This window comes from Argiope bruennichi, chromosome 3 (assembly GCF_947563725.1).
Source record: "Argiope bruennichi chromosome 3, qqArgBrue1.1, whole genome shotgun sequence".
Taxonomy (NCBI): Eukaryota; Metazoa; Arthropoda; class Arachnida; order Araneae; family Araneidae; genus Argiope; species Argiope bruennichi.
Genome location: NC_079153.1, coordinates 30,570,047 through 30,585,426, shown reverse-complemented (window position 1 = coordinate 30,585,426; position 15,380 = coordinate 30,570,047). Strand labels below are relative to the sequence as shown.

The window sequence follows — 15,380 nt, the reverse complement described above, 5'->3', positions numbered from 1 at the left end:
CTTTTTTCTGTACACACATATTTACTTTCATCAGAAATATAGTAAGAATTCACTCCTTGCTCTCAGGAACAATAATGCACAAGTCTTGGTCATTTGTTTCGTTTTGATAAATTCAAGTTTGAAAATTATTGCAAATTAATTTAAGTTATTTCAATATTCACAAATAAATTTTGTTATATATATATAAATATTATATAAATTAGTAAAATAATAATTTTTATAACCAATACAATATCTTATATACTTGAAACATTGAAGCACATATAAGCAGACAATTAAAATTTAAGCAGAAAAGCTTTGCTTAGTTTCAAATATAAGAGGTTTCCTTCAGAAAAAAAAAAAAATTAAAAATAAATACTATAATAATTCAAATGAATAAAAAGAACAGTACATCTGCACTCATATTTTAATATTGCACAAAATATTTTCCTGGTGCAGAAAAGTCTAAAATACATTAAATAAAAAAACAATAAAAGAATCAAATATAAAATCACCAAAATATCTTTCAATAAAACATGTTTCTAAAAATATGCATAACATGGCACATTTTTCTTAGCAAAAAGTATTAAAAAAGATAAACAAGGAAGCATAGTTTTAAGAACTGTATAATTTCATATATTAATGCAGCAGGAAAATTTTATAAATGTCCATGAGATTTTCAGTCTAAAAGGCACAGCTTTGTACATAATATGCAAAATTGTTGAAATAATAATATATTTTCATGGTGAGAGAACAAATTTAAATATTCGAACCATCTCCTTACTTTTTCCAACTAAGGAAAAAGAAAGAGTGCAGACACAATATTTCTATTCTAGGCATAAAAGAACAATTCTATGCAAAATATATAAAAATTGAATCATGTAAATTTCTTCCTTAGCCAGTAAACTTTTCAACCATGTAACTTTGTCAAGGCCAGCACATTCTTTAAACTTGCAAGATATGTTGATGTAATTATTAATAAATTACAGTTAGATTACAGAAATAAAAAAAAACATTATGCATCGCCATTTAATGTGAATTTATTCCTATAAAACAAATTATTTGGAAAGTGTAAGATATAACATATGTCATAATATTATCGTGTCCCCCTCTTTTGGATATATGTAAAATATTCAAGGAATTTTTTTAATATATTTTTTTAACAAGTGATCCTTTAGCATAATATACTTAAATAAATAATAATTGGCAAAAAAAAAAAAAAATCAAAAACAACATTTTTTAAAATTATAAATACTTTATTAACTTAAGGTTTAAATAACTTATTTGCTTTAAAATAAATATTAAAAAATAAAACCAAGTAACAAAATTTTGTAAGTTTTTATATTAGATTTAATTTAGCAAAAAAAAAAAAAAAAAAATTGTAGCTGCACATGTGCATAGCCATAGTCAAGAAGAACAAAACTTCAACTATATAAAAGTTAAAATTAAAAAATAAACATAATGTAATAAAACATCACAATGTTTGTAAAAAAAATCATAAAAAAAATTTAAAGCAGCCTTTATCTCAAAAAATATGAACACAATTTTTTAATGATAAAAATATAGTAGTATCACATGACAGCAGCAAAAATAAAATTTGTTTAGTATTAACACTTTCTTATCAATAATATTTTTGGTTTAAGAAAAATAACAGTACAGCAAGTAGTATCAGTTTTAAAAGCCACTCAGTAATTTTTGACTTAAATGAATACATAAATATGCATGCACAAAATCAAACAAATGCCCCCCTCCCTTTTAAATGCAAGAAAGGAAAAAGTTTTTCAGCCATTTACAAACCACAGGCTTAAGTAAGTACTTTTTTTTTATATCCAGTTCAAGAAGCATCTTTTACAAATTTGTCATGAGCAATAACTAATGGATAAAAATGCTTAGAAAGGAGGAAACAGCAAACATGATGAGATGAAATTCATGCTGTCCATTATAAATATGTACAGTTAAAATAGTCCTTTTTTCTTTTCTTTCTTCTTTTCTTTTGTATCTGGGCTGAAAGTAATAAAATAAAATTATTTATTACGATAATGAATTAAAAAAATATTGTGCAACAGGAAAAAATTGTTATTTGTAACACCAAAACTAAAAAATTATTATTATATTAATGTTATAATAGACACAGAGAATTTTAACCAATTTTGAAACAAGTCTCTTGCATTGCTTCTTTAAAAACTAACAATGTCTTTTATACAATCCCATATAAAAATTATCAGATAATTAAACAAACAAACAAACAATAAAATATCAAATATATATACTAAAGGGAAAAAGAAAAATTAGCCTTCAAATGTTGCCAACTTGAATATTATTTGAAACATAACATTTTTATCAATGCAATTTAATCAACTAAATTTAAACACATAGCACAAAAAAATTAAAGGAGCAACTATAAAATAAAACCCAATATAACTTGAATGATTACTAAGAACATGAAATTTCAATAAAAATCTTTATTTTGTTATGCTGAACATATCAGTAAAATCAAAAGCAATTCATAATTAGGAAAATTTTATATAAGAACATAAGAAATGTAAAATAAGAAAAGGAAAAATTAATGTTATAAGTTTTTAGGAATTTATAGAAAAATTAAAAGATAATTCTGAAGTTGAAATGTAAATTTTTTTTTTGTCTAGATATATACCTACTGAAAAAAGATATATTCATGACAAATTATGTCTTGGAAAGTATTAGATATGGCTTACAATAACACATTTTAATGCATTCCACACAAGATTTCCAGATGAAAAGGACTATATTACAAGGATTCTACAAGATTAAAGGACCAGTTTTACAATATTTATAATTGAAGAACTGATATACCATTCTGTTTATTAAATTCTTTCGCCTTCATGATTATTAGCCACAACTGAGGTGAAATGGGAATACAAATTATCATCATCAAGAAGAAAGTCATTGACAATTGCACTCCTAAAGAATCGGAACTAAACAACAATAAGTTCATATCTGTATATTTCAGCATTCATAATTCCATTAGTAAAAATGAGTAGGATGATATAACCATTCAAGATGATACCGTCAATCCCAGTATAAATATTTTCATGTTTTTCACACCATCCAGATTTAAATAATTTTTAATAGAGCACAAATCATTGAAATGGAGCTGTAAATAGAACACAGCTCCTCCAGATCATGGTACTATAATTGTGATGATATCTGTACCATTCGAGGCTTGTGCATTTTGCAGGTTGAGCTAATGGGAGTAAATCAAGGATTTGCTCAAAAATACATTATTCTGATGTAGCCTAAAACCCACAGTATATATAGATGTTTAAGTTTTTGTAATTACAGTGAGCTATCTTTCAATTTAGTTAGATGCCAATTGCCCATTTCTTTCAGCAATATTTGGCAAATATTGATCTAAGAGTCTGTAGTGGTACGATTCCAGTCATTTCTTTTCTTTTTTTTTGAATATATATTACCAGTATCCTGAATCCTTTTCAGATTTGTTTTCTGGCTTCTTCTCAGACCTGAACCAAGTATTTGTCCTTTTAATCTTTTAATTACTGACCTGAATCAATTAGCTGAGCAAATTCTATACTGAAGGATTCGTTTTTGTTTAAAACAAAGGATGCTGAATGTAAATTGAGTTATCACCATGGATATCACTGCTTCACATCTTACACTATCTTTTAAAACAGAAATTAGCAAGTCAGTATAAAATTTGCAGAGCTGGACTGGATTAATAGTGAAAGAGTTAATCATGAGACATTTTTCACAATCAGCCACTTGATGATGGATCAAATTCCAACTTCCACATAAGAAAATCTTTATACAATTATTTATTAAATCTTTTAAATTAGAATTCCAAAACTCCATATTTTCGACATATGCCAGAAAAAAAAAAGTATAAGTTCCCTGTAGTGAAGATGAATCCTATCCTACATGACAACAGTGATTTTCAGTTACAAATCAATTATTTTATTCATTTAATAGAATTAACAAAAATCTTTTTATGGTTTGTTCCTTTATTATTTTTTGCCAATGTAAAAAGTTAAATATACAAAAATTATTACATTTAATTCATTTTATAACACATACCAAAATTTCTAACAATCTATCAGATATAAAATAAATAAATTTAAAAATTATTTATCTGAGCAAAAGATTAAATGGCTTTTTATTTTATAGGTCCTTACAAATATTCATTGCCAATTCAATCTTAAATATAATATTTAAACTAAAATCTAAACTTTTTGTAAATAAGCCTTTTTGGAGTCCATTGACAAAATTAGCATATTCTAACTGCTCAAAATGAAATCCTTTATAGCAATAATTAATACAATAAATAATACAGAGACAAAAGCCTAGAAATGCTGCAATCAATGCATTTCTTTATAATTCCTTTTCAGCATAGATATAACAGAAAATTTGGATTAGAGGAAAATCAAAATATTGCATTTTTGAGAAAGATCTATGGGAATCCTTTTTAATTTGGTGTTATCTGTATGAAATTTGAGAAACCAAAATTAAATAGATTTACAATAATATAAATAAATAATCTCATCTCCCAAAGCAGCTTTTAATGCTTATTCTTATCTACTTTTATAAAAATAAGCAAAAGCTAAATTTAAAAAAAATCTTTTATTTGATTTTATATTTCATATTGTATTTTACATATATTTTCTATAATTTGATATATCTTGAAACCATATTATTAGAATTTAATTTAAACAATTTCATTAATACACAAAAATGATCCACAAGAAATTATTGCCATCTTAAAAGTTTAAATAATGTTTGTTGCACAATTAGATTTGCACTTTAAACATAAAAATAAATTTTAAAAAGTTCTACTTACTCTTTCATATTTACATCTACTGACGCTCGACGTACTAATTCCTCATCTTTGTTTGCAGCTTCAAAAGCAGTCTTTTCTTCCTCAAAAGCTTTTCTTTTTTCTTCCAATTCCCTCCGCTGTGCTTCTAAACTTTTTTTCATCTGTTCATTTCGTCTTTCCAACTACATAATAAAATTAAAAAATAACAATTGATATATTTAATTTTTTTTAAAAAAAGGTCTAATCTAAAATATAATTTTTTGATGTATAGATTCTAAAACAACTGAAAAAAGAGAAACACAAAGAAATGACAAATTCAAAAGAAAAATCAAATACAAACAACTGTTTTTCTTTAAATTCACTTTGAAACAACTAAACTAAATACAAAATTGCATGAGCTAAAAACAAAATTAAGAAGCAAACACTTTTCTTAATAATTTTTTTTTAAAAATAAATTAAAAGCAATTATTTTCATACACTGATGTTATGCATGGATATAAAAGAAATCTGCTTCCATACACGAGAAAATGAATTTTTATGTTACATTTTTTATTATTCAAAACATTTTATTTCAATACCCAGATACGATTAAATAAACAGAATACTAATCAGGTATAGAAATCGATTTACTGAATAACAATGAGAAAGATTCTAAGAACCAAATTGTCTCAATAACTTTCCCCATAGATAAGCAAAAAATTAATGCTCCTTTGGTGTTATACACGCAATTAAAAGAATACTCATTTTAAGAATTAATAAATAGCATGTAACAAATGCATGGACATAACAGTGCATAATAAGTAGGTATTACTTAATCCCAACAAGGATGTATGTGTGTACTGGTTGGTGCTCTATAAAGCAGGTCATTTGACCTGGCACTACAGAATTTATAAATCTTCACTCTGGAGAATGGAAATATACATCTCAGAAGGATTTTTTTTAAAAAAATTTAATTAAAAAGTAAGCACAATTTTGGCATTTTTTCATGGTAATTTCTAAAAATATTAGAGCACAAAAATTATTTTTGTACCCTACTAAAATTAAAAATAAATATGAAATAATAATAAAAATGAAATCTATGATCGCAAATTTCAAGTTATCATGTGAGAACATTATTATTTTTTAAGTCATTATTTGTCTTAAGTAATTTAAGTCATTAACCACTTTAAACCGGTTTGAAACAATCATGAGACTTCTCTATCGATCTGTATCCCTATATATATATAAGGATAATCTTTTTAAGTTTACACTTTCAATTTTGCTAGCTGGCAAACAAAATTTTGGTGTTCGACCGATTTTGAAACGGAAAAAAACATTGTTTTTCTAAATATCGACGCATGCATAATCTGATAGTTTCATTATTGTTTCAAACCGATTTAAACTGGTTAATGACTTAAATTAATTAAGATAATTCGTAAGAATTCAGAGAATGAATAATTTGGAAATCAGGTTGTAACTTTAGTTGGTGATGAATCACCAAATGTGACAACCTTCTGCATTATTTTCTAATAACCCTAAAAGCGAAAAATTGATGCCCCCAAAGCAATAAATTGCCAATTTGTTATCATATTTCTATCAAATATCACATTTTCTATTAATTTCATTTCATACAATCGCATGCTGAAAATTTCATTTTTCTAGATTTAGTTTGCAGTAGTAATTAACTTATTTTTTAATTAGAATATTTGTAAATGTGATGGCAACAAGTTAATAAAAGCTCATTTTTTGCAATACTCGTGCAGATTCAATTTTGTTTTTATTTTATGCGAAATTAATTGTTGAAAAATATGATTTAATTATATTTTTAAAAATTCTTTAAAAATATAAATTTAATTTATAGATTAAAACATTAATATCACTGAAACGATTATTTTTTGAACTTCAATATGATGTAAAACTCAATTTTGTGTTGTAATATTTTCGCCAATAAATAAATCACCAATCTGTAGAGGCTTAAACAATTTGTTGATTACACAATCTGAGGCTTCAAAAACTTCAAGCCAAAACAACATCATGTTTTCACATAAAAAAAAAAAAGCTTTTCAATTATACCAAAGTAATTTTGCATGACTTTTTTTCTCTCTTTCTAATCAATCAATTAATTAATAAAAATATTTTAAATTATTTCCATTGTTGCTATTAGTCTTTCATCTTCACTATTATAAACTTGATTTTCACTGCTTATTTTATTTGATAATCAAAGTATGAAGTTCTTTGCTTATTTTTCAATTTCTATTTAAATATGTTTTTAGCCTACTTCTTGAATTTTGTGTACTTAATTTCAGAAATAAACAATGATGGACTATTTTTAAAATGTATACATTTTTTAACATTAATACTCCATAACATAATATAATCAGATGTATAATAATAATATATTATTCTATTATGGCTTGAAAATTGCTTTCCTATTTAAGAGCACTGAATTTTTTTTGTTGAATAAGTGAAATTTTCAGTGAATAATCCTCTAAGTTATTACACACATTATGAAAAGTACATACATACATATAAAAGTACATATAAACTACACACTGAAAAATTGTGTTTTCAATAAGTTTATATTTTGAAGAATGCCACTGTATTTTTTTCCCCCCATTTTTCAACATAAAATTTTCTTATTAAATGAGATAATGATAATAAGATAAAAGAGGATTATATTGAACAATGAACTGAATGGTGCCAAGCTTTTAAAATAATATGCATTACAGGATAGTAAGTGTACACACAATGAATAGTACAAGGCTTTTAAAATAATGTGTTAAGCATCAATCAAATTTTGATTTTAAAATACTTTGTTGAAGAAACCATCAAGCACAAGTTACATAAAATATTTCATTGAAAATTTTATCAACCATTAAATTAATCCCAATGAACCATTTAGTCATCAAATATGGCTAACACACATATATGCACATACACACTTTCTGTTGGTACCAATTTTTAAAAAAATGCAACACATAAGAAAATCTTAAATACCACACATTATCATTTTTAAATTATTAAAGACACAATTTAAAAAAACACCTTAATTTAAAATCGGATTCCCTCTTTAATTTTTATTGGAATTCCCAGAAAACTAAAAAAAATTAAACCATATAAAATATTAAGCTGAATTAAACTGATAAATTTTGATAATGTTTGAATTAAAGCATATATTATCAAATCTTTATTTCTTACATCAGCTTCAGAATCTGCCAGCTTTTGGAATTTTTCTTTAACTTTCTGCTCAAAAAGTTGTTCTCTTTCTTGTTCCATTTTTTTCATTTTCTGTTCATGTTCTTTTTTCTCTTCTTCCATTTGAGCTAAGGGGTTCCTGAAGAGATAATTATAATATTTATAAATTAATACAATTCAATTTTGGTATGATAATTAAAATTACGAATTTAGGTCTAACAGTATTGATATGATTTAACTTCAAAAGAAAACCAATGATAATTCAATTAATTAATAACAAGTAATTTTTAAATAAAATTAAATTTTTCAGCATTTTAAGTTAAAAGTGATTACAAATATTTTAGAAATAACAAAATGAAAATTTCAAATAACATAATTTATGTTAGATAATTATGAAATTGTTTTGATAATAGATATAATGATATAAATATAAATATTGGAATTGTTTAATATAAATATTGGAAATTACAACAATTAAATAATTGAAACAGTATATAATATAGTGTTGTTACATTAAAGCAATTCAAGGCAAAAGTAATTAAACTTACCAGAATACCATATAGGTATTTAAAATCCTTTGAGGGCAAAAACTAATAAAACAATTAATGAGTACAAAGAGCACACAAAAATTATAAATGATTATATGATCATAAAAACATAATTTTCATTAAAAACTAAATATTTTAATTTCTCTTTAGTATAGAAGGTAATTCACTATGCCATACATGGCTAATCATTTCTTGTTGATTCAAATAATCAAAATTAGAATTATTTCAACAAAACCATTTCATATAGTTGTTTTTGAGAGGAAAGACTACTTAAGTAAGAAATCCTCAATAATTCAAAATTTGAAGAACATTATAATCCAGAAAAATGATAAACACTATTTCTATTGTTTCTTAAGGGATTAAAAAATGCATTAAGTTTTTATTTAAAAAAATAAAAATAAAATATACAGCAGCAATATAAAAAGGGCATTATCCTTTGAATAAGAGAAGAGTAAGTAACAGAAGAGAATAAATTACTTTGGCATGAAAATTTCTTTGAATATATATAATGATTCTTCAAGCAAAGATTTTAATTAAAAAATATTTCTAGTACATAAGTTTAAAAAAAAATGAAATGAAAAAAATTCAGTTTATATGATATATTTTTACTTACTTATTTGATATTCTAACAGGTTTCCCATCATTAGTAAAAGCAGCTAACTTTTTACACCTATAATTTTCATAATGCACATTGTTTGTAACATCTTTCAGGTCTTGCATATGTGTTCTGAAGTGAAAAATATTCTGAGATTTAGTGAAAGACCAGTACATATTGTACCATACGTTATGTAAACAATAATGTAATAAGCTTTAAAAAACGTTTTCAATGTTTAAACAGAAATATGACCTAATTATATTAAAAATTATGATCTAATTATATTACTAAATTATATGAAAAATCTTACCTAATTAACATGTTTCTTAAAGCAATAAAATCACAATGCTCCATGTTTTCCACTAAAACATTAATTAAAAAACATATTTCACACAAAAGGAAAAAAAAAAAATAATTAATCTTTCTATACATAAAAAAATGTACTTATTTTAAAAATTTTCTAATAAGGAAATAAAATTTTAGATAAATATTGCTGAAAGGAGCTACATGTTTTTATATAATTGTTTTTATTTTACATGAATGTTTTAATATAGCAATAAATAACAAATTAAATTAATTTATTAATATCACTCAAAAGAAATTGTTCAATATGTAATTATTGCAAAACTTTTAGATAATGACTTTCTATATATAACAATTTTCTTTCTAAGTTAAATAACATTTTTTACTTCAAATTAAATTGCATGTTCTTTTTTTAATTTTATATCATCATTTTGAGACAAAACATATCATACTAGACTTATTAAATAAATTAACAATTCTGATTTTACTCACACTTTGTTTAAAATAATTCTTAAACAGAAAATAAAATGCATTCAACATAATATAATAAAATTAATCTACTTAAATCTTTTTCAAAGTTTTATTTTTTATAATTATTAAACTGACACAAGAGAAAAAAAAAGCAATGCTAATTTTTATAATACACATTTTTAAATCACAAGAAATGGTCAACTAGTTAAGCAATATATATAAAAAGCAAAACAAATTGAAAATATGATGCATTTAGATTGAATTATAGGGCATTTGAATAAAGGCAAGATTTATCAAAAGTGAATAAAAAAAATGATAATTCTACAGAAACTAAAGAACACAAGTTAACTATAAAATGAACAATTTCGCAGTGAGATTTTTACCTTCAGCTACACCCCATGGGTATTTTCTCCCTCTCAAACGTTTCCCATTTACTTCAATAACAGTATTACTTCCAACAACAGCAAATGGAACTCGGTCCTTCAATAAAGAACAAAAGTGAGATTTTGTTTGAAATTATTATTTTTGTATTTTTTCAAGAAAAGAGATTTCACATATTAAAAATTCATACTTTTAATCTTTTAAGCATTCTGCTTTCTTCTTCGTCATCACCACACTCTGGAAAGTCATATATTTTTATTTTGTGTTTACCTATTTCATTCATAATCTGAAAAATAAAATTAATGTTAAGATGAAAGCAGTACAGAGGCAGCCTTGACAATGATGGGGGGGGGGGGGGAGAACCAACTTAACATTTTTATTATAATTTATTTCAAAACAGAATACTGAAATATTTTCAATCAATAATAATAACAAAAATTATAATGGTCATAGAGAATAATTTGATTTTAGAGGAATTTATTACAATCAATATTAATAATAATAAATATTAATAATTTCAAATGGTTTAAAATGATAAATTTAAAAACATTATTAAAATTCTGTAAATATAGATAAATTATAAGGTTACTTTTTTTGTGCTGTCTTGAAAAATAGAAAATTTATTTTTTTCTAAATTAATATTTTTAACAAATTAAAACAAAAATAACAGTCTAACTTATACTATCATAAATTTTGAGTTTAAATCTATTTTAAAATGCTTTTAGTTAAATAGTTTAACTTTTAAATCAATTTTTATAAATATTCAACACTATTTATTAGGAAGATGGCAACATACCAACACTTGAAAAAGACTTCATATAAAAAATAACAACTTAAAACTATTTTCAATTAATAAAATATTCAGAACTCACTGTTCTTTTAAATACGGCACACTCCTCAGGAGTCATAGTGTCAGCCTTTGCTAAAACTGGAATAATGTTTACTTTGTCATGCAATCTTTTCATGAATTCCACATCAAGAGGTTTCAAACTAAAAAAATAATTATTTATTATGCAGAATGAACATTTCAAGAAAATACCATGATATATTTTGTTGTGAACATATTTGCTAAACTCATGATTAACTAAAATGCATGAATATGAATAATAAATTAAAATGTTAAACATTTTAGGATTTGAGCAATTTTATATTCATTATATGGAATGACATTTATTTTATCAATAGAAAGAAAAATAAATTAAGAATTAGCAATGACATGTAAGATATTCAACAAACCCATGTCCTGATGGTGCAATAAAATAAAGACAGCAATGCACTCTAGAATCTGGTTCAAAACTCCTATGAACACGGGATTCACCATTCAAGAATTCTTCATATTTATTTTCAATAAAGTCGATAATAGGTTGCCAACTATAAAGAATGAAAAATCCCAATTTCATTTTAAATTTAAAGAAACAAAATGCATAATTTGCAATTAAAAGAAAAATTAATATAAAATATTATTAATATATGTAATACAAAAAATAGTTCCAAGCATTTAATCAATTAAAACATTTGAATAAGTTTCATATAAAACCTAGATAATAAGAATCAGTCAATAATTCTATTTTGTATTTTAATATAAAATATAAATTAATTTAATGATACATTATAATACAAATTAAATTTAAGCAATGTACAATATTGCAATGACAAATAATATACTACATAAGTGTATGATATCAATGCATACATATAATTTTCTTAATGTTAACAAAAGTATCTATAATGATATACGTCCCATCAGAGTATATCCTAGCATTTCCATATTGAAAAGTGAATTGTTATTTTTATGTTAGTTACTAAGAATCTGAACAAAAGAACAGCAATTTAAAATTAATTTAAGGTTTAGTCTAGTAATATCATTTAATTAATAAAATAAACTTCCATATTATCTTTATGCATATGATGAAAGGAGAAATTTTTCCTTACAGAATAATTGATTTAGTTCATATAAGATCATTCTTGAAAGAATACCTTCATAGTAATTAATGTTCAGAAAATGCTCTTACCATTCTGAATTATCAACTGCATCCCCAAAACCAGGGGTATCTACAACAGTTAAATGCAAATTTACACCATTTTCTTTCAACAGCACTTTAGTTGTTTCTACCTATGAAGTGAAAAAAAAAAAAAAAAAAAAAAAAAAAGAAACACAAATTTTAACTTCATTAGAATAAAAGTGAAATACTTTCTCAATTTCTCAAAGTTAATTATATTAAACACAAGTAAGTTCTTTTTTATATTATAAAATATATGTAAACACACAAAATACCAAACATACTTGTGTAGTTTTTTTAGGCCGAAGTGATGGTCCAGGATATTCATTTGAATAAATATCTGTCAGGAACATAGAATTTATTAAAGTAGATTTTCCTAAGCCTGCCTCACCTGTAAAGGAAATAAAAAAATGTATGTTATTTACCAATGGAACTAGTCTGTAGGAAATGAAAAAATTAATAAAACAGTTTTTAAGAAAATTTCTCGAAAATAAATAATTTTTAATAGATTTTAAAAATAATCAAATGGGAGAGGAGGGGGGGAAATATTAGCTTTATAAGTTAATCAGTACACCAGATCTCAATATACAGTAAAAAGTATATATAATATAAAAGGCAAAGATAATTGATCAGTAATTAAGTACTAAAATGCATTCATATTAATAAGACAAGCATTGTTAACACTGAAGAAAAAATTAGACATGATAATTTTTATTAATTGCATGAATTAATTCGATAAAAACATATATAATTTAAGTGAAAAAAAACCAGACAATAATTTGTTGTTAATCCAAAAATAAAGCAAACACACAAACCTTTATTAACTTAATTATTTTTTATTAAACTAATACCTATGGTAACATTTGGAACTTCACATTATTTCACAGGTGAAACATTAGATGTTAGGAAAAACAATAGAGTCATTCAGTTAAAAATTCACGACAGCCTACAGAGAAATGATTGGGAGTGGTCATAAAAAGGGCTTTATTACAACAAAACTGATAAATAATCTGCTTTTGATGTGTCATAAGTGGATGAGATTTCAAAAGAAGATATCATCTGATGAATAATATACCATGAAGAGCAGGTGTTGTTCTTTTGTTCAGAAAGGGGATACTTTCAAAGCATTAAAATTTTATACATAATGATTTTCGATATTAAATTTAATCTTACTTCTCAGGAACAGTTCAATTTTTATTACATAATCGAAATAACTTTGTTTCTTGGTGTTTCTTTTCTTACAGACATATTTATAATTAATAAGTAATATATATAAAAACTATTATGAACAGATTTAAACATTAAATATACAGAATATTTTCATTTACTTTTTTATTCTTTTGTTTTTAAAATCAAATTATCATGATTTAATTATGGTATAATGGCTATTTACAGAAAAAAAAAATTGCTGATGAGTATATGATTTTACTTTTCCTTTGATGTATAGAAAGATTTATTAAGATGATTTTAAACAGATAAAACTTACCAACAATCATAAGCGTGAATTCAAAACCTTTTTTCACAGCTTTCCGATATATCTGATTTGGCAAGTTTGCAAACCCTACATAACCATCCATATCCTTCACAGATACTTCTTTGGCATATGTTGTGGCAGTGTTCTCCTTATTGCTAGAATTATACAAGGGAGCTGCTGGGGTGAAGTTATTTACACTTGGCGCAAAACTAGCAGGCACATTGGGCAGTACATTAGCAGTAGGTGGTGGAGGAGTACTGCTATCTCGGAAGAACATTTCTCTTTTTTGTGAAAGCTGAAGAAGAAAAACTATAATTCAATAATGTATTCTATTAAATAATATTACAAGGAAACAACAGAAATGTAGGAAATGAAAAAAGATTCTATAGAAGGCAGTGATAACCTAAAGATATTTAAGAGCAGTTATTACACAACAATTTTAGTTCATTAATAAACATAACTGATTATAACACAAAGGCTTTACACAGAAAGAATAATCTTAATATTCTGTCTAATACTTTAAAGTAAAGACTGCATAACTTCTTCAATATTAATATGAAAATAAAACATTTCCTGAACAACCATTCTTTTATAAAAATAGATAGATGAAATTTGCCCATGTTGATTTAAAAGGGATTTTCCCAAACTAAAAGATTTGACTACCTTAAGAGGAAACAAATTACTTATTGCATGGAATGTTATATAAATGACATATTTCACAAGTGAATTAAAAGGTTTAAAACTTAAATCTGCAACTTTTGAAAATTAACCACTTATATTTGTCAGCACGGCCTTTTATTTTAATATCTTATTCTATTGATCATTTTTAAATATTTTATTTTAAATGTATAAATAAAATGATTGCTATTTTTTAGCAGACTAAATTTTTAAATATATTTTTTGATAGACAAACAATTTAAATCATAGCACATTAAGCAAAAATTCTCATACATCCTTCAGATGATATAATTTATCTAAATAATTACCAGTTCAAAAAGAATGTTGCTTTTTTTCCCTCATTAAATTATAGCATATATGAGGACAATAAAAATTTAAGGATTATTTTTCTACATTAAATAGCAACATTAATTTGACATAAAATTTTATAAGGCTTGCGAAACTAACTTATCATATTAGAATGACAGAACAAATCCTAACATTTAAATTTTTTCTCAGCACTCACTCAGTTGGACACTTTCACATTTCTCGGTTTTTTTAATCATGCTATTCATTAGTTTCTGCATAATAATAAAACAAATTTGTGTCTCTCTGCTGGTTTTCCAAAAGCCAAATAATAGGAATTGGAGCTGCCAAATCTGGTACAATTATATATTGAAAGTGGTATATTGCACAATTAGCAGCAATTTCGCTTTTCAAATTTTCAATAAAAGCTAGCAAAATTTGTTGTTTTTAGCTTTAACCTGAAACCCACACACCTGAAATTGTTTTTAGACACACATTTCAATAGTCTAAAACTCAGAAAATCATTTTTTTTCCACTAATGTCAGTGCAGTTGTTGTTTAACCTTTCCATCAAAATTTTTTCATAAAAAAAAAAAAGAAAAAAAAAAAAAAAAACTGTAGTTTTTTTCTGCGAAAAGATACGAAAAAAAGCCAAATAAGGACAATGATGCCATTTTTTTAAA

General features: G+C 24.5%; 1 protein-coding gene across 3 annotated transcripts in view; it reads right to left on the bottom strand.

The window, feature by feature from the left end:
- Positions 1 to 1,401: 1,401 nt before the first annotated feature.
- The window catches only part of LOC129963722 (septin-7-like), a 50,599-nt gene continuing 36,620 nt past the window's right edge, over positions 1,402 to 15,380 (bottom strand). Inside the window, exons 2-13 of one of the 3 annotated variants that reach the window (XM_056078243.1) lie at positions 13,748 to 14,030; positions 12,546 to 12,652; positions 12,274 to 12,374; positions 11,498 to 11,632; positions 11,134 to 11,251; positions 10,452 to 10,547; positions 10,264 to 10,360; positions 9,417 to 9,468; positions 9,125 to 9,238; positions 7,967 to 8,102; positions 4,811 to 4,971; positions 1,402 to 1,983 (exon numbers count right to left, since the gene is read on the bottom strand). In XM_056078243.1, the coding sequence (XP_055934218.1) occupies positions 1,935 to 1,983; positions 4,811 to 4,971; positions 7,967 to 8,102; positions 9,125 to 9,238; positions 9,417 to 9,468; positions 10,264 to 10,360; positions 10,452 to 10,547; positions 11,134 to 11,251; positions 11,498 to 11,632; positions 12,274 to 12,374; positions 12,546 to 12,652; positions 13,748 to 14,030 (1,449 nt within the window). In that variant the 3' untranslated portion in view covers positions 1,402 to 1,934. The remainder of the gene's footprint in view (positions 1,984 to 4,810; positions 4,972 to 7,966; positions 8,103 to 9,124; positions 9,239 to 9,416; positions 9,469 to 10,263; positions 10,361 to 10,451; positions 10,548 to 11,133; positions 11,252 to 11,497; positions 11,633 to 12,273; positions 12,375 to 12,545; positions 12,653 to 13,747; positions 14,031 to 15,380) is intronic. The other 2 variants (XM_056078246.1, XM_056078245.1) reach the window with 2 other exon arrangements.